The following is a 26,792-nucleotide window of genomic DNA, read 5'->3' as shown; positions in this document are numbered from 1 at the left end:
TATATGCTCCAGCCGTGTTCCGCCTAAGAGTCCAGTTGCGGACACAATTTAAAAAACATGACTACCTTACTTCTGTAGCTGATAAGAAATCTAAAAATATATATCTGAGCTGCTGGTCTTAAATTTTATCAAAAAACATATATTTGTTTATATTTATTTTTCTACCTGCAAAGAATTATTTTCAAGGAAATTTTTTTTTTTTAAATAAATAAAAAAGAACTACCGAAACAACAACCATTACCTTGCAAACATTAGCCATCCTCGGTACAATAACTTCCGAGCTGGTCCGCCGATGCATGGTGAGCTTGTCCTTCTGTACTCTCCCTGTGAATATATAAGCATTACAAACATTAAATGGCTTCTTAAAGGTCACATGCAGCCAAAAAATCAAACATAATTAAAACACAATTATCACTTATTCATGACATATAATATACATTGCTGGTTATGAAAAAACATAAAAACAAAATTATAAGCGTACAATCGCAAATCAAAAGTGCAATATTTTGTACTTGGGTTTACTTCCCAAGAAACGAAGCAGTCGGGATATCTGAACCCAGTCAGAGCGGGTGGGTGTGCACTCAAGTGTAACGGCTGGTTCATTTGCAGATGCCCTCACGGCTCATTGTGTGTGTATATATAGAGATGTTGGGTTTTGTAAATACATGCTCATTTTTTGTGTATAACATTTTGCAATCAACAGACATCATAACATGTCATGTGTACAAGTATCACACCTGCCTGTCTGTGTAATTACATAATGTGACAGAGACCGAACTCGGGCCATAAATCAATGCGTTTTGTTTATGGTGTATAGCCACATAGGTGTTAAGTTCAAATTGCATGTGGTCAGTGATTTAAATTGTGTATTGAATATTGTCATTAGCAGACGGGCAGGCAGACACATAGGTGCCAATAAAACAGACATTGAGTTTTGTCTGTGACAACGACATATCTATGTCACAGTTAGAAATTCTGTTGACGCTAAATAATGACATTGCTTTTAAGTATCGAACTGAGAAAGTGACTCGGTAAGAAGAACGTGTGGTGAAATAGACAAATGAAATTATATAGACAGTTAAATCAGTAATCTACTGTAATAACATATGAAAAGCTCGCGCCTGTGAAATATCAACAAAACACACCAAAGCCTTCACCGAATATTCACCGGACAACCCGCTTCCAAGCTCTCGCGAACCTATTTCACTGCGCATGTGCTATGAGCACAGCCCAGCTGTTGAAACCACTTCAATTCCCCCAAGCGCTTGGGGAAAGTTAGTGAATCGTTTGAACTACGATTTCGCTCGGGTTTTTTCATCGCGTTATTTTTCAACTTTATAAGTTGAATTTGCATTTTTGATGATTTGTTTCGGTAAGTCCATACCGAAAGGTATCAGAATCTGCAAAGTTGTGTTTTACGTTGCATGTGACCTTTAAAGTATACTCATTAATCAGCTCTTACCATTCTTTTCTTGAATATCAATTTTTGTATGTGTCCAACCAGACATTTTTTGCTTACCATGCTCACTGGACTAAAGTATGCAGGTTTGCGCATTTTCAGTTAGCATGAGCATGTTTTTTTACTTTTAGCAACATTCTGGCAATATCACAGCGGGGCACACCTAGAAATGGGCTTCACACATTGTACCAGTGTCAGGAATCAAGCCCAGGTCTTTGGAGTGACAGGCTATGATGGTTTTACAACCAGGCTACCCTACTGACCTATGTTCACTTGGAATAAAATTTTGAACTCTAAGGATAGGCAAATATACTTGACCTGGATAAATGACATTAACATATAAAATGTCATTTTAGAAATGTTGTATCATGTATCAGAAAGCAGTTGACCTGTGGATTTCAACTTCTTCAAAATTAAACCGAAAAAAAGAGCAATTTATGAAATGGACTGAATGTTCTTTGAACCATAGTCTACCATTTCAGTTCAATCTAAAAGACACTCTGCAATATAGGCCAGACCAATTTTATTTTGGTCTGGCCTAAGAATGATTTGCAATATACCGTATATTACCGTAGATAAGCCGAATTTTGCGGACCAAAAAAAGTAATCATGATAATCTGTTTGGTCTGTTAGTAGTAACTAGCTAGTTATTATTTGTTATACTTCGAACACACTGTTATGATTTTTATAAGTCTGTGTTGAGATAAACAGTGATTTCTACAGTCCCAGTTGTCTTGGTGATACAGTGAAACCCTTGTTATCTGAACCCTAGATATGAAGAAACCTTGCATAAAGGACACCATTTATATGACTGTTTTGAAAATATTCATCACCCCAACATCAAAGGGGGCCGGTATCATGTGATCTGAGTCATATACTCATGTCATTATACATACTGGTTTAAAAAAACCCGTCATATATCCTGTCTCATGAGTGAGTATGGTTTCATACTTTACAATATTCCAGCAATATCACGGCAGGGGACACCAGTAATGGGCTTCATACATTGTACCTTTGTGGGGTATCGACTGACTGACTGACTGAGTTTGGTTTTACGCTGCTTTTAGCAATATTCCAGCAACATCAATGCTGGGGACACCAGAAATGGGCTTAAAGGACACCATGTGACTGTTTTGCATATTCATCACCCCAACATCAAAAGCGGGTATCATGTGATCGGAGTCATATACTCATGTCATTATACATACTGGTTTAAAAAAAATGTCATATTTCTTGTCTCATGAGTGAGTATGGTTTCATACTTTACAATATTCTAGCAATATCACCACAGGGGACACCAGTAATGGGCTTCACACATTGTACCCATGTGGGGTATCGAACTAGGGTGTTTGGTGTGACAAGCGAACACTTTAACCACTAGGCTACCCAACCGCCCCTCTCGTCTATGTTTACAATCAATATGATTAATTTCATTCAAAATTGTATTCAATATTGCTTTCATATATTTGCCAAACCACGATCGTTCTACATCTATTTAGCCTCAAATCAGTGAGTTTAGTTTTACGCTGCACTCAGCAATATTTCAGCTGTATGGTGGCGGTATGTGAATAAATTATTTACATACCGCCACCAATTATAATCATTTAGCCTTGAAACTAATATTAGTTGATAATGGATCACTAAACACTAGAAATGTAATTCGTTGACACATTAAAAATAATATTAGTTAAGCATGACAATTATATTCCAACATACTGTTTTTGCCATAAGGACAGCAGGTCAGAGGAATATCCCCAAACTGACTGATCAGCTTTGCTATATGTCAAAGTGTATCCGGCAACAGCTTACAATTGTACCAAAATGGTACACTTATAGTTATTAATATTTCATATTTACATAAATATAGTAAACAGTGTAACTAATATGACACAATATTGGAATATATTATTCCTGAAATGAAAATAGTTTCAAACACAATCTATTCCAGCTATTGTGTCTGACGTCTTTGTGTTTATTATCATTTCCAACTGAATCACTGGTAGATTGGACAAAAACATTTATCTTACCTTCATATAAAATACTTTAATTTCATTGGTCAATGACGTTTTAATAAATTTCCCTCCCAGGAGGGTGACAACTGGAAAAAATATTACCCGCTGTCAAGGTAACCGCCAAACTCTATGCCGAGAAGCTGCATCGCTAACAATCATGACGTCATAATATGATGCATCTTGTGCACATAAAACCATACTAGATGGGGTATAGTGGTTAAAGCATCTTGTGCTGAAGGAGTTTCTAAAACCATTGCTGGAATATTGCTAAAAGCTATTGCTGTTTTGAGTTCACCATGTACACATTTATTTCACTGCATTTGGATCGTTTGCACACTCAACTTAAACACACTTAACCATTTTTGTTGCAGTTTTAAGCTTGTCAGAATATGTTTTACTGATTTTAAAAATCCAGTCGAAAGACAGACGCCATTTTGTTTACATGTCATCTAGTTGGTAGCGATCTTCAAAAATAAACTAAAATTATACTTTGTACAGTTAACATGGCAGTAAGATAAATACGTTGTATGCTTCTCCCTTGAGTAATCTGATTTACGCCTTTTTGTAGCAATGTCATCCCTCGCCTTTCAGCTGGGGTAACACTGCTACAAAGAGGTGTACATCAGACCATATTACCATCGAGAGAAGCATACAACTTATAGTGTTTGTTTTGTTTCCAGTTTTGTTATCCTTGTTTTTTCAGATGAAGAAATCTGTGAAGGGATAAGATTTTCTTTTACTGAGAAAAATTCATGTATAATCATATGCATTATAAAAAAGGCTTCTGTTCTTTGTACATCCACAGAATTTTAGAATTGTTTTGTTTGTTTGTTCTTTGTTTAATGCCGCACACATCAATATTTCAAGCTGCGTGATGGTGGACCGTAAAAATCGAGTCTGGACCAGACAATCCAGTGACTGACATCATGAGCATCACTCCATGCATTTGGGAAACAATATGCATCAACAGAGTCAACAAGGCTGACCTCCCGATCCTGTTAGTCGACTCATGTTTACCATGTTTACTACTACAGTATGATGTTAGACTAATTCAGTAATTGTTAGGAAGTAAATTATATCCTTTACTAATGCATTTCTAAGGCTATCATTATTGAAGAGACAATCACTTGAATCAGCTACAGTTTAGGCATCCCCAATTACTGTGTAATGTATTTCTAACCAATCGTGACAACACCGACCCTGCACCAATTTGCCATCAAAGCCGAGTGATGTCACCATCTCTATTTCTCACTTATCACTACCTAAGTACAGAATGTATTCAATTCATGAGCTTGAAATCAACAACCAATCAAAATGCCTCTTTTTAATGTGTGTTACTAATAGATCTACATTCAAATCGCAGCATCATTTAAGCAAACCGACAATTTGTGGGATAATGAATACATTGACAAGCATCTTAAGAGAAAAAGCCCAAGGAACTGCAGCTTCAAGATGAAAAGAGACCATTGATACTCATTGAAGGTCATGGCTATAATCACAGGGGTTTCAATACTGTTGCTGGGGCGGTGGGGTAGCCTAGTGGTTAAAGCGTTGGCTCGTCACGCCGAAGAGTGAGTGAGTGAGTTTAGTTTTACGCCGCACTCAGCAATATCCCAGCTATATGGCGGCGGTCTGTAAATAATCGAGTCTGGACCAGACAATCCAGTGATCAACAGTATGAGCATCGATCTGCGCAATGGGGAACCGATGACATGTGTCAACCAAGTCAGCGAAACTGACCACCCGATGCCGTTAGTCGCCTCTTACGACACGCATAGTCGCCTTTTATGGCAAGCACATGGGTTGCTGAAGACCTATTCTACCCCGGATCTTCACAGGTCGTAATGCCGAATACCCGGGTTCTAATCCCCACATGGGTACAATGTGTGAAGCCCATTTCTGGTGTCCCCGGCCATGATGTTGCTGGAATATTGCTAAAAGCGGCGCAAAACCAAACTCAGTCAGTCAGTACTGTTGCTGATATGAAGCAGTTAGCAGACCAGGACATAACATATATGCAAGACAGCCTACAATACACCTGACAGCCTATCACTCCAATTAATTCAGTCACCATGAAGCCAACTCAGGTGTGAACCTACCATTTATTACTAAGGCACCATGGAAAACCCACCAAGCACGACGATTATTGCCAGTCTATAAACATGTATAATCAGATTTCTCAATCACGGTTTGAGTTTCCTCATTTTCTATAGACCTATGAAAGATGTATGTCTTGACTGTACTCCCGCATTGTGGCTAACAGACACCCAGGCTTCCATACAAAAAGATGACTGTTTGCCTCACTAATGTCCCTGCATTTGTACTCAGGAAAATAGCCTTACAATTCAATGTCATTGTCAACATAAAATTATCATTTACCAGTTACAGTGTCAAAACAGACTCGAAGGTGTGTTTGGAAACTGATCAGTTCACCCTGAACACTGTAGACTACCGTAGTCTTTGAATATATATCATTTTGACAGTAACACATAAACCCACTTAAATTGAAAAGGTGACCCAGTAAGATGGAACCCGAGGAAATCTAGACTTGCTTCATTTGGGGCTTTAGCAGTGCATGAAGGGCTACGCAGTTGGGAAAATAATGTGGTTCAGGGGCTGTGAGACAAACTAAGATCTACAGGTGTGGAGTATGTTTGAAGTAGAGGAAATCTAGACTTGCTTCACTTGGGGTTTTCAGCATTGCATGAAGGGCTAGGCAGTTGGGAAAATAATGTGGTTCAGGGACTGTGAGAGAGACTAAGAATACTGTTGTAGGCAAACTTTCAAACCAAGCCATCTGTGAGATAGATACTTCATCAATGAACAATTGCACTGGATGTTATTATCGAAACATTCTCATATGTTTTACCGGTACAAACTTTCTGAAAGGCATTATGTCTTCTTAGCTTTCGGCCATGGGAGCCACTTGTCACTAGTCAGCAGGGAACACATAGTACATGATATAGACAACCAGTTATTCAACTTCCATTTTTGTGGAAGCTATTTTGGCTGAGTGGGTTAGCTCTCTGACTTGGTGAGCTGGCGATTAGCTGCCTAGCACTGAGAGTGTGGGTTTGAATCCCGGATGGGACTCAACCTAAGAGAAGTACTAGAATCTGTACTTTATTGAGAATATAATCCCAAATATAACCATGATTACATATGTTATCAGGGCAACAGATAAGGGGCGTACAGGCGTAATGTATGCCTCAAAATCAATTAAGTATGACATAATATAAGATTTCAAGCGTATCGTGTACGCACATAAATACCTTTGTACGTCTAACATTTAATTTCCGTGCGTATCATGCAAATGGAAATCTATTTCGGATAAATACTTGTCAAGTTTCTTTTGCGAAACACGATTTGACACATGAGGAAACCCCGACAGTAGGAATCACTTGCGTTGCCATGCAACGATATCCGTCACTATTTTTCGATTGGCTAAAACTACACTGTTCCTATTTATATCCAGTCGGACCTGACATTTCGAGCATCACACGGTCGCTCAGTTATTTCTCACGCGCCTTCAAATACAAATACATGGTTGGAAATAGTGATCGATGAATCATCCAGACAAACCACATCACCAACTCGCTCACACAAAAACATGTCAGTACTCCTTCAAAATTCTCAGTACACCTCCACTTGCAATATGATGTGTTAGTACACTCGCACCCCCAAAAGTTATCTGGAGCCCTGGTTATATCTGACCACTTTCAAAATATCATTGTGCATTGATGTATAACCGAGGGTCCATATTGTTTACATCATTTAACCTAAATTCTACACAGAATGTTTCACTTCCACCCTGATAAACAAAACTGTGAAAAAAAAGATTGAGAAGGGGTTCTTCTCTCATTGTTGGAACAACACTGATGTTGTCATCGTAACAAAGGATAATCATTTCATTGATGTTCATCTACCATGTCATGTCTGAGTGCCCTGATATCCACACCATCTTGTTGGCAGTAACCCTCCCAACCATTCCTATTGATACCGATGCTTTGATCTTACTACGGGTAATTACGAATTGGGTTGTCACATACCTGAATTATCTCTGTAGGGGATAATATTTTTGGTAAAAAAACAGATACCACAAGCTGGATAGATAAATAGTTCTGAAGCATCCTCACATAAATACTCATATATGAGGGTGTTTCATTAATATCAGGGTGGTGGGGTAGCCTAGTGGTTAAAGCGTTCCCTTGTCACGCCTAAGACCCGGGTTCGTTTCCCCACAGGGGTACATTGTGTGAACCCATTTCTGGTGTCCTTCGCAGTGATCTTGCTGGAATATTGCCAAAGTGGCGTAAAACAAAACTCACTCACTCACTTCATTAATATCATTATCCTGCTTCAGGGGCCTACGGCCTGAAGTGATGTGCCAATTATAAAACAGATGTCCAGTGTGTCCGGAGTTGTGGGGTACAGGAAATTGTAGAATAAATGTCAGCATTTTGGACACAACGAACAGAAATTCAGGACATACATTTGCTTCAGATAGATGCCAGGTGAGCTCACAAAAGAACTACAAGCAAGACACTTATTGTTCTCCATATATTTATCATGTTTATCATGTTTATCCTTATATCTCCGAAGATTTATGGTTTATTCCGTAGGCTGCTTTGAAATCGAAACTGCATGACAAGTGTATACAAACACCCAGTAATTGATCAAAACTGTTTAGCATGATGTCAATGTAATAACAAATAATTAACATGTCATAACATAAAAAGCTTTGAATATCTGATTTATGTTATAGGGGCAGTACGGTAGCGCCTAGTAGTTAGAGAGTTTACATCACACAGAAGACCAATTTTCGATTCCCCATATGTGTAAATACTGTGAATCCCATCACTGGTGTCCCCTGCCATGATATGGATGGAATATTGCTATAACCTAAGCGGTACAAAACCATACTCACTCTCACTCACTCCATTATGTCCTCTGATCTAAAATTATCACATCAAAGACATACCACAATGGGCAAAAAACAATCAATTAAACGAGACGACATGACATCGTCTGTAGTGTTGTGAATTGGTTGAAATCTCACAATTGATGATTGGTTCAATACCAACAACCAATCATCGAAAAAAATAGGTTAGCTTTATTTTTTAGATTTTCCGATTCAGGATGCAGTTGCAGATAAGTATAAAGAAAAAAAACATTTGGTTCTCTGTTGTTTTTTGTTTTATTTAGAAACTGCACAAATTACATTTGCAAATTTCACATCCAGTGTAAAATGATTCAGTTCCAGTGTAACATAAAGATCCCAGATTCTTCAAGAAATATTCAGTCATGACTTTTCAGAAAGTGAAGTGAGGTTTCTAAGAATTAAACACGTTTTCTGGCCCTGACAACATCCTAGATATGTTCCATCATCAAGTATTTCAAACTCTATTACAGCGGTACCATACCAAACCCTTTTGGAGGAATCATACCCAAATGTTGGACACCCCACACCCACTCATACCTAAACAGCTGGATGCCTCCTACCCAAAAAAACGATTCTGTAATCAGTAAACATATATATCATTTGAAGCGATTGATTGTATTCTAAACTGCATCAGTGAAATTATAATACTATATGCAATTACTCAAAATAATGTTTGAGACAAGGGCTGTTGTGGTGACCCAATCTAATCCCCAAATGGGGACATGACCAACTTCCAAGCCTGTTTAGTTTAGGTACTAAAACAACAACAGGGCACCTTGGACAGTTGAGTTAACTCAATCTATTTAATTCTAATAATACAAGAATATGAAGAGGGAATGACTGTTCAGTTGTCAAAACATTGTGACACCATCAAAAACATTGAAAGATTGAAATGTTCAATGAATGAATGTTGGAAAAGTAAAAGGGTTATGAACACATTGCTATCAAAGTACAGGAATAAGTGTTGCATAAATTATAAGAATCATATATCATTTATAGTTAAATACAGTCTACACCAGTGAAAACAATCCAGTTTTGGCCATGAAGTAACTGGGTATGGTTCTTCCAAATTTGGGTACAGGTCATCCTAATTGGGTATGAGTCATCCAAATTTGGGTATGGGTCGACAAAAAAAAGGTATGAATGCTCCAAAACAGAAGACGACTTTAGGTATGAGTTACTTATTTTCATCGTGTACGAATCTCTGTGAGTACGGATCGTCTAGTATCCGTCTGATTGGATTTGTGTAATATCAAAGTAGTTTAAGGTACTATATGCCAGCAAATATAGGAACAGGAGGGATTCGGCACCCTATGTTCACGCTCAAGGTTTTCCTGCAGAGTGGACGCAGAAATTTGATGAAGTGCCCCCAAACTAAAATCCTGTGCGTCCTTGTGGATGCAATATAATTTTTATCTGGGAAAGAACTTTCTGAGTTAGTAATGATATCCCATATTAAAATATAACCTTGCGTAATCAATATTCGCGCACCTAACACGTTTCGGCGCGGTATGCGGAATTAACAAGACACGTGAAAATCACCAATTATACAAACCTTTATCAATAATTTTTTTTATAAAAACATAAGTTTCAGCCTTTGACACTTCGCTATCATAGCGGGACGAAGCCAACATGCCCACTGCGGTATCAAGGTCAGTTGTGCACTACGTCATCAATATTCGTGATAGCTAAATTCCAGACAAACAGTGTGGCGAATAATTAACGCCAACAGCTGATAACGATGTAACATTGAAGTTCATGTCTCACAATGCTTATTAGAAAGTTATCGTCAAGAAATGTTCAGAATTTGTCTACTTTTGTCTATCTTAATAAACAAAACACTTTGAAACAAGTAAAAGTTCCTGAATGAAAGTAAAAAAAACATTCTTCATCACTTTGGAGACATTTATTAAACAAACACAAGCATAGTTTCGTAAGTCATTAATTATAACTATTTGATTTCATCTTACAAAGTCGTCATAAATGCTTTTACTTGGTAACTTTTCATGAAGATTTGTTGTAAAGTTATAAGGATTGTGTCTGAAATGGGCTTCCATAGTTAATTTTCCCGGGCCACACCCCACCTACTGGGGTCATGACTTTTGACGTTACCAGTTACCAATGCAGACGACCGGTAGATGGGTGCTGTCATGAACGAAAACTATTTTTGTGGGCTCATTTTCGTCTCGATGTTTTTGCATTAGTGCAGAAGCATTAAACTACGTTTGCTAGAAAACTTTGATAAAAGAACTCTCATTTGAAGCTTGTGATTTCCAAATTGTGACAGCAGGAATACAAAGACGACTTCATGTTTACAAACACAAACTCTGACATCATGACTTTATGTGTAGCGACCGCATGAACCGGGAAATGATAGGTGCGTGAAAATAGATGTCTGCGAATTTACATTACATCAGAATACACATTCTGTTTACAATTATTATTCTAATGACATTGAAAGTAACACATTATATAACATAATCATTATCAAATGAGAAGCATCCATGATCATTGATTTCATGCAAATTACTGGACTCCCAATTTTGGAAATGGACTCTCAGAATACATATTCCCTGAGTCCCCAGGGCTCCCACTTTCGAAGAGCAATGTAAAACCCTGCACACTGATATAAGAATGAGGTTCGTTAGAGCAAAACTGTGTGTCAGATTCTAGTCCAGCATGTAACTAGACGACTTTGCACTACACCAAGGTGTGCTCGATGTAGACCTTGGCTGGAAAACTAGTTTATTCATATGAACTAGTTCAGATTCAATCCAGGATCATTCATACCAACCTTAGTGTTTGGTGCGTTTCAGCTCTTTCCAGTAAGAAGCCATCATTTTCAGTGTAAACTCCAACTCGCTCCTACAAAATTGACAACTGTGGAAAAATTCAACTCGCCGACAGTGATGTGACACGAATGAAGTGTTACAGATATTGAAGTCGTCAGTGTGCACGAAAACTGGGACGTTGGACAGGTGTTGGGTCACCTTCGGTGACAAAACAAGAATGTGACTCGATGTATAATTCACACTGTGAGGCTGAAAACAGGACGTGGGAGCCCCGTGGTGATGATCTTGTGGTGTCGTGTTGAGAGGATTACTTTGGTGGTAAATCACTAATTTTGACAAGTTGACGTGTACACATTTTTCCAAACAAACATTCTAACTTCCGCTACGTATGCGCATGATCGGAAACATTACACAGAACTCCCCACAGAGAATGATAACTCAGTGTGCTGTTGCGAAGTCGTTGTTTCAGATTTTGACTTTTCGTGATCGTGTTTTAACCAAATTGTATCATTTTAGTTGATAGATTATATGCATGGTATAGATGCCACTCAAGCTTAACCCGTCCAAATAATAATGAATTATTTTCTTGATTTACATTTATTTTCTTGTATTTGCGTCAAAAGTAGTAATGTGTAACAGAGACCATATCGGTATATGGTCTCTGTGTGTAATCATAAAAAGGTTCTTCAAAGCAGAATAGTTCGATCAGTCATAGAAATAAATTATGTTTTTAGTGAAGCTGTGAAAAGATTTTTAAAGTACGACTGAAAACACATGCAATATTATAACCACCGCTGAGCGTTTTCTGGATCTTGGAGAACCCACCAAGCTCCGTTATTCTTTACCTTACATATGTGATCAACATATGCTTAGATATTAACAATGCTATTCCATCATGTCTTAACTGGACAGGGGCGACGGAGTAGCCTAGGGGCAAAAGTGTCCGCTCGTCACGCCGAAAACCCGGGTTTAATTCCGCACATAAGGGAAAGGAAAGTGTGAAGCTCATTTCTGGTGTACGCCGCCGTGATATTGCTGAAAGTTTTGCTTAAAGCGGCTAATTGATGGTTATTAAAACATGAACATTAAAGGAGTTGTGTATTGGGTCAGGCTAGGTTTCAAGTGTTGATGGTTTACAGACTGTTATTAAAACTTGAACATACCAATTATACAAAGTGTTATTGACTGACGAGTAGGTCTCTTTTCAAGTATTTATAGATTGAGAACACTTATTGAAGCTTGAGCATTCAAATAAAAGGAGTTGTTTATTGAAGGCAAGCCAGTATTGAATATATTGGTTTACCTCAAAGTCTCAGGTTGATACAAAAGTTAATACCATAACACCATATAGTTACTCGGTCGTCACCATTCGGAAAGTAATCGATAAACATCGACTTGAGAGTCGGAAGGTGTCAAGCGACTGTTTAAACGGTCGATATAGCACGGGATTTTGCCGGAACTTCACATCCATCATGTTATGTATATGACGTGATATTGATTAGAAATTGGCCTTGCCAAATATTCAGTTTAGCTCTTCTTGGCGTCTTCAACATGTTTTATTTAGCTAATCAAGAAAATAATGGTAATTCGACCTTGAAAAGGAAACATATTTCCTGAAAATATTTCGATTCAGTTTAATTGTACAAAACATTAATACAATATGCAAGACCTTGTACGTAATGCCTTGTTATTGCGAAAATATCATGTGGAACCGTATACGTGTTTCGCCGGGAGACGGTGATTTCGTAGACTGAACCATTTTGTAGACGCGGTGGATTCGTAGCCCAGACTGGTTCGTAGACGGTGATTTCGTAGACGTGTATTAATAATTGAATAACAGTATATACTAAGTTTGATTTTACTTAGATTGTGTGTAACGAAGTTGTTATGCTTTGTTTTCAGTGATACGAAACTAAGGGCAGCTAAGGACAAGAAAAGTGTGATTGAAGAGTGAACGAATATTTTCCCGTATCTTGTCTAGACTTGTTTACATGTATTTGTATTTGTATATGTAGGGTTTGTTTTCAGTGATACGAAAATATTGTTACTGTGTGACTTTGTGTGTAATAAAGATGAAGCGTCGTAAAATGTTACACCGCATCTTGCAATCTAATTAAAATCAATATAAGATGTACCGTTTTATTTCTTTTTCAAATACACATGCAGGAACCACCGCCTCCAGGAATTGAGAGTGCGTTTGCGAATATGGTTTTATGCCGCTTTTAGCAATATTCAAGCAATATCACGGCGCGGACACCAGAAATTGGCTTCACACATTGTATCCATGTGGGAAATCAAACACCCGGGTCTTCGGAGTGACAAGCAGCCGCTTTAACCACTAGGCTACCCTACCGCCCCCAAGGCAGGAGAATAAGTGTCGTACTTATTCATCGGGAGTTTATCCGAGGGAGTGATTTTTCTCAAATGAACCTTCTTGATTTATGTTCGTTGTGTTGGAAAACCTGACGTTTATTCTAGGATTAACATCCGTACATCCTTTATTCCAAGTACCATATCCAAGTACAAATGTGAAGATATCTAAATCAAGAATTTATGTAAATATGTTTGGTATCTCTCTAATGTGTCAGTAGCTCTGCTGATGTAACACAAATTCCTGAAAAGGCATTAAAGTATTATTCTATTCTATTCTATTCTATTAACTGTACTTTAATGAAAATGCAGAGTTCCCGTTGGGCCAGTAACGTGAAACTTTGTACACTAACAAATATATTCTGTGGAATCGTGTGGAAATATGGCATTGCTAATTTCTGGGAAATAATTTTTTAGCTGTTCAGTGTTAATCGTGAAACGTTGTACACTCATACAAGACAAGAACCGTGCTTTGTTATACAGGAACCTAGAACTAAATTACAGAGTGCAGCTCAACACGGTCGGACATACGGTCTTAATGAGAAGAGGTTTCCGGTGCTTATATTACAAGCTGGTCAATATTGCCCCTGAGGCAACAAATCGAGGCACTGAACAGTTCTGTTCCTTTAATTACACAGAAACGTATCAGACTGTTCGTTCCCTCAATTACTTTCATGGAACTTTGCATATACATCGAACAACTACTGAAATATAGTGCCTTTAGTTCTGTTGACATTTTAAACTTTGAGGGTTTGTCCGCTTCACAGGCAGAAATTTCAAGTGAAGGTATAGTTGGGGTCAGGTTTAAATATATGTATTACAAACCTTTTCAGTATTTTCCCAGCACGTTAGAGATAAAATATTTCCGGGTTTAGTTTAAACACTTCAGTTGGTTTCGTTTCAGGAGCAGCGATCTGAAATCTTTCTGTGTTGCTTACAAAGGATTTATAGAAATATCATTCTATGGTGCCTTTTAATTTTTGCATCAAACAAGTAGGGTGCCAATATTGGTCTTTGGAAAGTTCACTTCGGAATTCATCTTCACTTGCCGCCTCTGCTGTGTTACTGAACGAGTGAGTGAGTGAGTGAAGTTTTACGACGCTTATCACGACGGGAGTCACCTGAAATGGGCTTTACACATTGTACCAATGGGGGTAATCCAACCCGGGTTTTCGGCGTGACGAGCGAACGCTTCAACCACAAAGCTAACACCCAAACCCCCACCCCACCCCCCGTTATTAACCTACTGAAGAGTATAGTGCAGTCCGAATGAAGTTTCAATTTGTGTGTTACAACCAATATTCAGCATTACAATAATACTGAACCCTCGAGTCCGTTTGGCTCAAAAACGGACGGATGAATTGCAATCGAACTCGAAAACTACTAAACATATAATACTCAATGAAACACTGATCATAATCAAATCATCAGACCAACTCTGGGATTTTTTTGCAAAATTTATCTCCTAAAAATAAAAAAGTTGTTTAACAAACTATCATTAAATTTTTGACACAGTTCACTATTTGTTACGAGGGAGGGGTGCAAAGAGAGGAACAGCCAGGTGTGCGAGAAATGATGGCGACAGCACAGCACAGGAAAATGATTCAACAACTTTGTCGGCACTTGTGCACGTGCTCTACGTACACCTGGCTGTTCCTCTCTTTGCAGTCCTCCCTCGTAGCAAACAGTGAACTGTGTCAACATTTTAATGATAGTTTGTTAAACAACTTTTTTTATTTTTAGGACATAAATTCTGCAAAGAAATCACAGAGTTGGTCTGGTGATTTGATTATGATCAGTGAGTATGTTAGTTTAGTAGTTTTCGAGTTAGATTACAATTCATCCGTCCGTTTTTGAGCCAAACGGAGCTATACTTGAAAAAGTATAGATGGGCCAAGATTTTGATCCTCTGCGCAACTGCTTTCTTCTCGCATGCTGTGATCACTGAAGAGTTATCTGCCCTTGTCGTCTGTATGGCAAAGACGGTAGGAATTTACGTCCGCACCTTTCAATATGAACACTACACGCTGAACAGCGTCCAGCAAATCAGAGACTGTCTACAGATAAAATATTATGGTGTCTGAACAAATACAGGTTTTCGCTAAACTGTGAACAAACACCAATATTTTCAAACTTTATTTTATTTTGATAACAATGCTTGCATATATTGTATATTCTTTAAAAAATAAATATAATCATAAAAAAACATCATTTTTACAAACATTTTCTCTATACATCTGAATTAGATTCACAAAAAAAAACATAACGAAATTGTCCACATATACAAATAAATGTAAAGTTTGAATTGACTTTTGCATTCAAGGTTCCAAACTTAACTGGCCCGGTGTGAAATGACTTTCAAACAAACCTCACACATAAATCAAATGGAAGAATTTTGCACCCTCTCTGAATATCTATCCAATCAAGTAGCTTATTTACAAATCAAACACACACTTCCTAATGGCAGAAACACAAAAATTAAAACCAAATAAGAATGGTCTTTGTGGGCGTGGTGGGCGAACTGGCTAAAGCGCCAGGCTAGTGATCCAGCGAGCTTGAGGTGATTTGATCGAGCCCACCTGTGACCGGGTGTAAAAACCTTGGAGTCAACTTTGTGTGCAGAATCTTTCAGTGTTGTCACAACCCCTAGTGTACAGTACATAACCCTGTGCACTTAAAAGAACCCACGAATCCATTGGTATATGACCAGATGGTGGCCACATGAATACCTGCAAACACCTAGTTGCGGGTACAGCAACGTGCAGTAAACTTGGACAAAGTACTGTGACTATGTGTCCCAGTCCACCCAGTTGATGCTTGAGACTGAGTAAGTCAACTTGTCTCCAATTATATAACAATTCAAATACAGTGAAATTGCTTAAAAAAGACAATATGGCGAACACTTCAATATATCTCAACACATCACAAAGTACCAGCTAGCTTAGTGTGTTGTTGACATTGGATAAAAATATCAAAATCTTTCTAACAAATCTCTCATTGGTGAATCTCTAAACACTTTCTTGATACACTGAAATTCAAAACAAACACTTCCTAATTGAATTTGCAAGGCACATCTGCAGGCAAAGTCATCCATTTCTTCACTATATATATATTTAGCGAAACTTCATTAATCCAGACCCTGCAACTATGGAAACCATGATTTCTGAGTGGGAAACCATAGCAATACAAATGGACATTATTCTAGAATTTTGAAATTTGATAATCAAAATGGTTTCACTTGGAATGGTACTGTCTGGATAAACAAGTTTTTCACTGTTAGCTATGACCAATTGTTTGTACACTGGGCATAATTGTATTTAAGCTCTTTACACTACCTGAAAGGGAACATATACTGATCCCACTTTCTAAGGAATCTAAGAGTGTATACATTTTTTAAAGTGCACACTTACAGGCAGAACATATAAGGTGAAACCTTTTTAAAAAGTGGTTTAGGGACCATATGACCTTATAATATTGATCATTGGAAAGGATTTTTTCTGACCTGCACTTCATATTTTTATTCCACCAACCAACATTCTTCACACATGGTGTTAAACTGCAAGACCAACACGACCACTTCAACATCAACACAGCACACATGGCAGAATGCTCAGGTGTTTCGACGAACACAAAAATTTCAAGTCTTTGTTGTATTTTCCTGAACAACTGACCATGACTTTTTCCAAGAAATCTTTAATCCAAGCAACAAAGTAAACAAAGTCTTTTCTGAAATTTTGTGATCTAGGCATGAACGGAAATCCTACCTTAAACCCTTTGATACCAGTTTTTCATATTGCTGGGCCTAGATCAATTGAAGGCGATCTATTGAGAAGTGTGGTACAGTCTGAATGGCAGCACAGGGAATGGCCATACCAGGAACTTGAAACTTGGAAAGTAGCATGCCATACATTCATCACTGTTTAAAGGCAACTATATTTTATCTGATAAGAGACTATTTTTGTGGCAAACATGCCTTGGTTTTTAAGATAATATTATTTTCCCAAATGTTTTTCAGTTCATGTTGACAATTCTTTATAAAAAACCATGTGTTACAAAAATAATATTTTGATGATGGATGATCATGAAAAGAAAAAGTAAAAAGGATTAAATAGTTTCTCTTGTTTGAGCATCAGCAAAACAATGACATACTGTATCCTTTTGTTCAGCTTCTGATACAGATGTATTCACTCAAAACAAACATCAGTTCAGAGCTTGTTAAACCTATGAAGTTTTCAGTTTTCATTCAGACTTAAATCCACATCCAAACCAAAATCGATTTATTCAGCACCCGTTTCCTCACAATAGCCATGACTCTGAAGCATCACTCTGAGTAGCACACTTTAAACAATGGCCAGGTTTTATGAAATGTTTAGGTACTGATTATATAGATTATGGCAAAGTGGTTGCAAAACAACATATAAAACACAAAGAACAAGATTGACGAACATGTCACATACAACAATAATTATTAGATCTTATTTATGACAAAGAGTTATTCACAGTGGTCAGTGTTCAGCATGTCACTAAGAATATTTCCCACAATCCATTCCACAATATCACTGTGACTTAAGGCCAACCTTTTCTTACCACTGGATACAACTTTAACATAAGATTCAGCAGATTGGAAATGAATGAAAACATATGGACACCTAATACAACCAGCACATTGAATACCTGTTATCTAACACAAACTCAAGATGTATTTATTAGAATATTACCATAGCAGTCTAGTCTTAATTGCCCAAAGGCAACCTTATACTGCAACATCTGATGAGTCTAATAAAGGTTAAATGATCATTTGTCTTCTTTGTTTCTCATTTTTAAAATAAAACAAAGGAGCTGGTTGAATTGTGATTGAAGTGACAAGAATAAGTTGGTCTCAGCTGAACATATTGCAGAATTGAGAATTTTTAAACATACAGTACTTTCATAAAGTAAAGCATATCAGTACACCAATTAACAATAAAAATTCTACATGTACTATTTACCAGGTTATTGCAAAACTACTTTGAATCAAACAACCATCTGTTGAAGAAACTTGGACACTTTGGTGCTGCCACTACAACTGGCAATAGACAACGGTTGTTGTCAGACTTTCCCTAGCAAATCTGCTTTCTGGTCAAATCGTCATAGTACACATTGTCAAGACAACTTAGTAATCAGCACCAAAATATTCCTTTTCTTGAGGTCATTTCTGGATTTATGTTAACTAAATCTACATAAAACATAATATGGTCACAAGTCTTTTAATCTCAACTTGCCCCATAAAAATGCAATACAATCAGATCGTTTTTCATGGTTTTAAGCTATGGCTACACCTACTTCTACGACAATGGTATTTCCCATCCTCACCATCAGACAGGCACATGCTGAATATAATGAAAGAAGCACAATATTACCGGTATACAGTCAATCCACAGATTTAAACATACTCTCCACATTCACTGTTGGTTTGATTTGTTTTGAATATTCTCTTAACTGTTTGCATACTTCAAGATATGTGCACATAGAAATATATTTTGAAACGATATGTGCCAACTGACAGAGGTCTTGAAAGTCAAACTATTGGATATACATCTTATGTAAGTATATTGTCATACTTCTTTTGATATCTTATGCATAAACACAAATAAAACATTGATGTATCTGTATGTTATGAGTAAATAGTTTTAGTCCAAACATATTTGTAGTAATTTCAGTGGCATCAAAACTTCTAAAAATTAATGGAAAATGGCAAAATACCCAATTGAGTTTGAGTGAGGTGAGTACAATTTATTTGGTTACTCAAAGGAAAATTAGGATACCCAACTGAGATGAAGACAAGTGAGTACATAACTCAATGACCCGAAAAGTTATTTGTAGCTCTGCAGTTTCTATAGGGCTTGAAAGGTAACATCCAATACTTTTGAATATTTATACATTTATCTGTCAATACTGTCATCTGAGATTCACTATATTGTTGGATATGTTGTCATGAAAGCAGGATATGGAAGCTTTATGCGGCAGAAGCTGCTTTCTGTATGCCTTCTTTTAGAAACTTGACATAGTTGTAGCTGGATGGTTCAGAAAATCTGCAAGCACAAATACAAGATAATAAATGACATGAATAACAAACAGGGACGGTAATGATAAAGCATCATTCATGTGTTTCACACAGTCTCATACAGAAAACTGGTGTTGAAGCACTGGAGTCATTAGATGGAAAATTGGTGCAGAAGCACTGCAGTCTTTTCAGGGGTGAAAATAACCCATTGCCCAACGTCCGAGTCCAGTGTTTTTTTCTGTCGGGCAAGCAAATTCGTATATCACACTGTACCGGCGTCCAGTTGACTTTCCAATCTTAATTATGTCGTTTATTTAAAAAATCAACAAAAACACGGCCGGTATAGTGGAAAAATTATCAGGGCAAGTGATTTCACATGTGCCAATGTACCGATGACACTAGCAATTTTAAAGTTATTTCCATCCCTGCCTTTTATGGAAAAATAATGCTAAAGCAACAATGAAAGAATGCTACAAATGAAATATTTGAAACATCACAGTTTTTGAATGCCTACTCACCCTGACTCAAGAATGGAAGTGTCCATGTCCAGGAAATCATTGGCATTTAACTTGTTAATGATGGTGCCATTTGGCAGAATCACCATCATCATGACAGGGAAGTTATAGTTAGTGATAATCTCCTCTGCCTTCTTTGCAAGCTCAGGCTCACTGGAGTCCTTCTTCATTTCCTGCAAGGGAGGTAACTCACGTTTTTAATCTGCCATAGAAGCTGTTTATCTGCTGCTGTGAGTCATTACCATTAAATACAGTAAATACAATAAACTATGATTATAAGGTACACCCTTATAATGAACTGACAGACATGACAAACTGCCTTTTTCGCCATGGACACCTACTGTATATTTTAGTTAAAACACATATAATGAAATACATTTATTACAAACTAAAATTAATGGACTTATTTGAGTTGGTAATAACATAGTACACTTTACATAGTTTTTTATGTTTTATTTTTGGTTTGTTCATTCAAACAATAGTTTTTGAGCTGGTAACTTTCAAATGGACAATGCTGTGTAACCCAGTATTTAGTGATCTGCGCCCAGATGACTTGTGTCAAATTTGACGAAATAAAGAACCATTATTGGTTACCAGGGACCACCTACCCTGAACCCATCCTCACCCTAACACTAAACCCTCACCCAGTCAAACCCTCACCCTGACACTAAACCCCATTCCCACCCTGGCCCGAACACTAAACCCCAATCTTACCCACAACCTTACGTTAAAACCCAATCGCACCCTCCCCCTAACACTAAACCCAAATCTCACCACACCTTCACACTATATCCCAGTCCTAACCTCATCTTAACACTAAACCCCCTTCCCACCCTCCCCCTAACATTAAACCCCAATCTCATCAATCCTCACCGTAAACCTCAATCTCGCCCTCACCCTAAGCCCAGACCCACCCTCACACTAAACCCCAACCCCACCCTAACATCAATCCTCAATCCCACCATATGAGCTCACCTCTAGTTCCGCTAACAGGGACCAGGAACTAATGAAGTTCTCAGACAGGAGCTGAGTGACGGGCGGGCTCTCCAGGGTGGTTTCCCTGAGAGTCCGCCCCCGAACCTCAGCAGCTCTGGTCATCTAGGGCACCCCATAATATGATCGAGTGCACTAGCTTCTTCTCTGTCTTTGCTCTTTTAAAAGCTTCTGTAAAATTGTAATATGGAACCTGAAATCACAGAAAACTGAATCTAATCACATGAAATAACCAATTAAAGTAGTAAATATATATCTTGGGAGGAGAAATACATTAACAGTTGTCTGATTTTGGAATCAGGTTAAAAAAATGTTTTGAACAGCTTGACAAAAGTGAAAAGATCAGTTCCACAATGAGCAAATTTGGTCTGGAATTCCGGACAATGCAAGTAAAAAAAGTGACCAGTTTTCTACATTCGTTGAATAGATTCATTGTGGCTGCAGGTGAAATGGTGTGGTGTATTAAAAAAAATGAAACCATGGCAAAGTGATTGGACGTGGGATACAGATTACCTCAAATGTAATCTGAGACAAAAGGATCACTGATATGAGGTGAGGTGAGTTGAAATTGGGTTTTACGTCATACTTGAGAATATTTCGCTCATATGACGACGTGCATGCGTGTGTATGTGTATGTGCGGCTGCTTGTACTAGCCCAGACTGAAGCTGGTTTTATAGTGCTAGTCCACTGAGATACCATGCTGCAGTGAAGCATGAATACCCCACTCAGACACATTATACTGACTCCGAGCCGACCAGTCCTTGTTGTACCCATTAATGCCAAGAGCCAGGCAGGGACCTACAAGTACCATGTTTTAACGTCTTTTGGTATGACGCGGTCGGGATCGAACCCGCGACCTTCCGCTCTCGGGCAGGATGCTCTAACCACTACACCACGGAGGCGGTCTCACTGATATGAGAACATGTTGATTAGGAGCTTATAGAGACCAGTGAAGATACGGGTTAGAATTGGTCTTCAGGAACCAATTCTTGTCACAAGAGGCAACAAGAAGACAAAGTCATCAATATCCCCAGCAATGGCAAAATACTCTTCAAGATTATGTCTACAAGTTATGATTATGTCAAATATTTAGGTGTGTATATAGAAAAGTGGAAGGAGAGTATTGAAAGGTTTTTAAAGTTCTGCTCCAGAAAGGAGCACTATCACCAATATCAGTGTATGTCAAACTTGTTGCCATGGAAATGCCCAAAATATTTTATTCAGAAATCCAAAACTACCAAAAGGCACCAGTACACCACCAGATCTATGTATGTGCCAAGTTTGGTGAAGAAACATTGAACGGTTTTAGAGTTCTGCTCCGGAAAAGTGCACTACCACTAATTTCTGTTTTAGTCAAACTTGTTGCCATGGAAACGCCAAAAATATTTTATTCAGAATTCCAAAACTACCAAAAAGGAACCAGTACACCACCAGACCAATCTATGTGCCAAGTTTGGTGAAGAAATAGTGAACGGTTTTAGAGTTCTGCACCGGAAAAGAGCACTACCACTAATTTCAAACTAAGTCGAACTTGTTGCCACGGAAATGCCAAAAATATTTTATTCAGAATTCCAAAACTACCAAAAGGCACCAGTACACCACCAGACCAATCTATGTGCCAAGTTTGGTGAAGAAATAGTGAACAGTTTTAGAGTTCAGCTCCGGAAAAGTGTACTACCACCAATTTCAGGCTAAGTCAAAACTTGTTGCCACGGAAACGCCAAAAATATTTTATTCAGAATTCCAAAACTACCAAAAGGCACCAGTACACCACCAGATCTATCTATGTGCCAAGTTTGGTGAAGAAATAGTGAACGGTTTTAGAGTTCTGCTCCGGAAAAGAGCACTACCACTAATTTCAGTCTAAGTCGAACTTGTTGCCATGGAAATGACAAAAATATTTTATTCAGAATTCCAAAACTACCAAAAGGCACCAGTACTCCACCAGATCTATCTATGTGGTCAAGTTTGGTGAAAAAAAATTGAACGGTTTTAGAGTTCTGCTTTGGAAAAGACAAATGTGCACGGAAGGACGGACGGACGCACGGACAGAGTCCATTTTAATACCCCCCGAAAAAAGTGTTGCGGGGGTTAACTAACAGGATTGGGCGGTCATTCTCCCTGACTTGGTTGACAAATGTTCATAGACACCTTAAATGAAATTGTCCTAAACCACATTTAAGTAAACTTAGGCTCAATATTATTTGTTACACTGCTATACTGAGTCTAACAAACCCTAGTAGAAGGTCGCATCAGCTAACCTTTGAGCGACCTATGACCGTCAAATCAAACGCGAGACGGCCGAACGGATTTAACCAATCAGACAACAGCTACTATTTTAGGGTTCGGCGGGACTTACAAAACGTTTTTTTATATTTTCTCTTCCCTGGTCGCTGACACTGATCGCAAGATGACATCCTGGAATATTGATAAAACGCTTTGTTCAGCGTGCTCCATGTGTAACACTCGGAAGTGATCGTGCGGAAAATAGCATTCGGAATCATTTGAGTTTTCGAGGTAAAAGTTCAAACGGTATGTGCGAATGTTAACTTTCGCGATTTGGTAAGCTGTGTTCTGATTGGTCAATTCAAAAGGTTAGCTGACACTTACTTAGACTGTCCTAAACCATACTCCCATAATGTCCAGTGAAGTCTCCAGCACTTCACGTATGTGTCGAAATCTTTACAAACATGGTTCAAAAGAAAAGAATGATGTGACGTAGACAATGTTGTGTACCTTCTTAAATGGGTACAATTTGACTTCAAGCACTCTTATAGCATCTTCAAGTGAAATTTCAGACATCCACTCCACCTCGGACGCAAGTTCGGGCAGATTAGGGTTCTCTGCCTTCATGGAGTCATTCAGAAGTAGGTCGCCATGAAGTGCCTTCTCGGACGGTGCTGTGTTGTTCAGTTTCATCAGCGGCATGAAGCCAATGTCCACCTCCATGTTCTCGTTCTCCTTGGGCCCATTCAGCCACTCCATGTCTGCAAACATACCAATCAAACTAACACATAGACTAAACTCCCAGAGACTTGGAACAATGGTGGGACAGAAGACTGAGGTAGAAGTTAAGACTGAGATCCATGGATATAAGAGGGTCCAAGGTAGGACTCAAATCTATGGTATGACACAGAGCTGGGTTACACCTCTGATTAATTATAGGACTCAGATCTATGGTAGAGCTTGGATCATGGGTAAGATTTGGATCTAAGTTAAATCTCAGATTGAAGAAGCAGATATGGGATAGGTATGGGGATGGTGCTAAGTTTGAGTTCACTTGGATATGAACCTTCAAAGTGTAAGGAAAAAAGAGTGAGTGAGTATGGTTTTAGCCGCTTTTAGCAACATTCCAGCAACATCACGGCGGGGGACATCAGAAATGGGCTTCACACATTGGTGTGGGAAATCGAACCTGGGTCTTCGGCATGACGAGCGAACGCTTAAACCACTAGGCTACCCCACTGCCCCAAGGAAAAAAGAAATGAGCATAAGTTTTGATGTTCGTACAGTTGCCCCTCACTCCTTATCTCCCCTACATGTGAACAGCATGGATAGTCAGATTTACCTAAGCTCACAGAAAAGAACCCCATTAATTTACACCTAAAACAAGGGCCAGGAACGACTACATATAACCTTAATGTCAGAGGATATTTGTATCTTGATGGCGAGTGGTCTTACTTACCAACATTAAGTTTCTTGTCCGTGGGGCAGTACAGGTTGAAGTAGAGGATATGTGAGCTGTCCCGTGCCATGATGACATTGCCCATGAACTGGGCCGGTGTATACCAGTAAGGATGATATGGAGGTTCGTTCAGCTGAAACTCGGCATGAATCCTGAAATGTAAGGACATCTATTGGTGTTTAGTCTGACAGCAGAAATATATATGAAACATCTACTGGAATAGTGATAACATGGTGTAAACGTCCACCTCATAAAAAGCATGTATTTGTTGTAACCTTCAGGATACAATAATATCACACACACTGCTTGTACCTGAGGGCTTGTGGGTTCTCTGCCTGTACAGGTGTCTCAGTGTTGCAATACTTGACAAATGATACAAAATAACTCACCAAACAAGTAAATAATGCTATGCACAGAGGAATAATAATACATAGAGGGATAATTCCATGTATGTGTACGAGAAACAACAATTCTCCTACACATGCTTCAGAATTGTCAAAGAGCAAAACAAAGATGTCTCTAACAAATCTGTTTTATGAGTTTAAAAAATTAAATATAATACAATCAAAAATGCCACAAGTTGACTGCAATATGCTCCTCTGTCTTCCTGCATGTTTCATCAAAGTCAGGAGCAAGGGCGGCCCTGTTGTCTAAGGTTCCGCAGTTCACTGTGCAGAGTTACCTCCCTTGGGTACGCCAGAAACCTATGATTGTGACTGGTAACCCTTGTTCACCCCAATTATATTTCTAGGCTGAACAGCACATAACCACACTCATTACAGACCTGCATCACTTCAAGATTTCCCGTTAAGTGGACTTGCAGTAATATTACTGGAATACTGTCAAAAGCTGCACCAAATCACCCTCACTCATCTTATTTAACAAAATACATGAGACCTGTATTTGAGGGTCCCTGGGACTCATACTCTTAATTTTCAGGGGTCATGGACCCCAGACACTTAAATAATACTATTAATACTGTTATTGTATTGTGTATCATGATCTTCACATTGTTACAGTAATTAATTTGCAAATGATACCATAACCCACTTAGTAGCAAACTCAATGATAAATTCCTGATACTTGATTAGAATTTTTACAAAAAGTATTTGGACTTTTTCTGCATCCCTGTGGATGTGCTAATAAATTTTGTTGCGTCCATTGTCCATTTTAATGTGTACAGGACGCAGGAATTTGTGTCCTGTAAATCCCTGAAAATATGTTTTATCATTTACATATGGGTGTGGATTTTGGAATAATATTATACCTGCAGCAGGAAATATTTTCTGCATTCATCTAAAACTGGGCAATGTAAAATCTGTATTTCAGGATTTTGAATAGCATTTTTACCCAAAAACATTTCCCCATAACAAAACAAGAATATAAAAGAAAACAGTATATCTTAAAGAGTCTCAGCGTGTGTGTTTACCTGAACTGTATATCAAAGTACTTGTCGTTCATGGCCCTGACAGTTGCCACGCTACCAGTCGGGGCGAAGCGTGATATGATAAATGGTCGTGAATGGAACATGGTGAGGAGTCTGTGAATCATCACATTAGAGTCCACCACCTTGGGTGGGTAGTACCGATTGCTGGACAGACTGGAACCGATTATGGAGCCAAACATTGATGACTGGGTGTTCACAATTTGGTACACGTCTCCCAGGTCTGCTGTCTCTATATTTGGTGGTAGGAACACAGAAAAATGGCGTGCACCAAAGTTCATCCATTCTATGGCAGGCTTACGCCAATTCTTCAAGCCAGCAAATGCGTCCAGCCCACCATACTGGAACATGAAAAGAGATATCTCAGGTATACTTCTGCACATAAGCTTCTCCATTATCACTGACTAACAACATTTGTAACTGTAACATTCAAAGAAATATGGAACAATTACGTTGATAACTATTACATATTCTGTCTGTTTAAGACACATAATTTTTACCAAGGTATGCTTACATGATTTCTGTCTGTGAAGAAA

The 26,792-nt window shown here is 38.3% G+C and overlaps 2 protein-coding genes and 1 long non-coding RNA gene across 3 annotated transcripts in view; 1 reads left to right on the top strand and 2 right to left on the bottom strand.

Moving 5' to 3' along the window:
- The window catches only part of LOC124283193 (tight junction-associated protein 1-like), a 38,123-nt gene extending 37,803 nt beyond the window's left edge, over window positions 1-320 (bottom strand). Inside the window, exon 1 of the mRNA XM_046719225.1 lies at window positions 242-320. Coding sequence (XP_046575181.1) covers window positions 242-298 — 57 coding nt within the window. The 5' untranslated portion in view covers window positions 299-320. The remainder of the gene's footprint in view (window positions 1-241) is intronic.
- LOC124283194 lies at window positions 241-11,295 on the top strand. Its single transcript, XR_006900312.1, has 3 exons — window positions 241-326; window positions 6,121-6,123; window positions 11,213-11,295. It is a non-coding gene; the product is annotated as an uncharacterized LOC124283194 (long non-coding RNA).
- Window positions 11,296-18,752: 7,457 nt separating this feature from the next.
- Window positions 18,753-26,792, bottom strand: part of LOC124283192 (selenoprotein N-like) — a 31,203-nt gene continuing 23,163 nt past the window's right edge. The window contains 7 exon segments of the mRNA XM_046719224.1: window positions 18,753-19,646; window positions 20,137-20,306; window positions 21,109-21,207; window positions 21,209-21,319; window positions 23,864-24,114; window positions 24,813-24,964; window positions 26,242-26,597. Of these exon segments, the coding sequence (XP_046575180.1) occupies window positions 19,571-19,646; window positions 20,137-20,306; window positions 21,109-21,207; window positions 21,209-21,319; window positions 23,864-24,114; window positions 24,813-24,964; window positions 26,242-26,597 (1,215 nt within the window). The 3' untranslated portion in view covers window positions 18,753-19,570.

Source organism: Haliotis rubra, unplaced genomic scaffold (genome assembly GCF_003918875.1).
Source record: "Haliotis rubra isolate DU_JTF1 unplaced genomic scaffold, ASM391887v1 Scf310, whole genome shotgun sequence".
In the NCBI taxonomy this organism is placed as follows: domain Eukaryota; kingdom Metazoa; phylum Mollusca; class Gastropoda; order Lepetellida; family Haliotidae; genus Haliotis; species Haliotis rubra.
The sequence above is the reverse complement of the archived record's forward strand: the minus strand, read 5'-3'. Positions and strand labels throughout refer to the sequence as shown.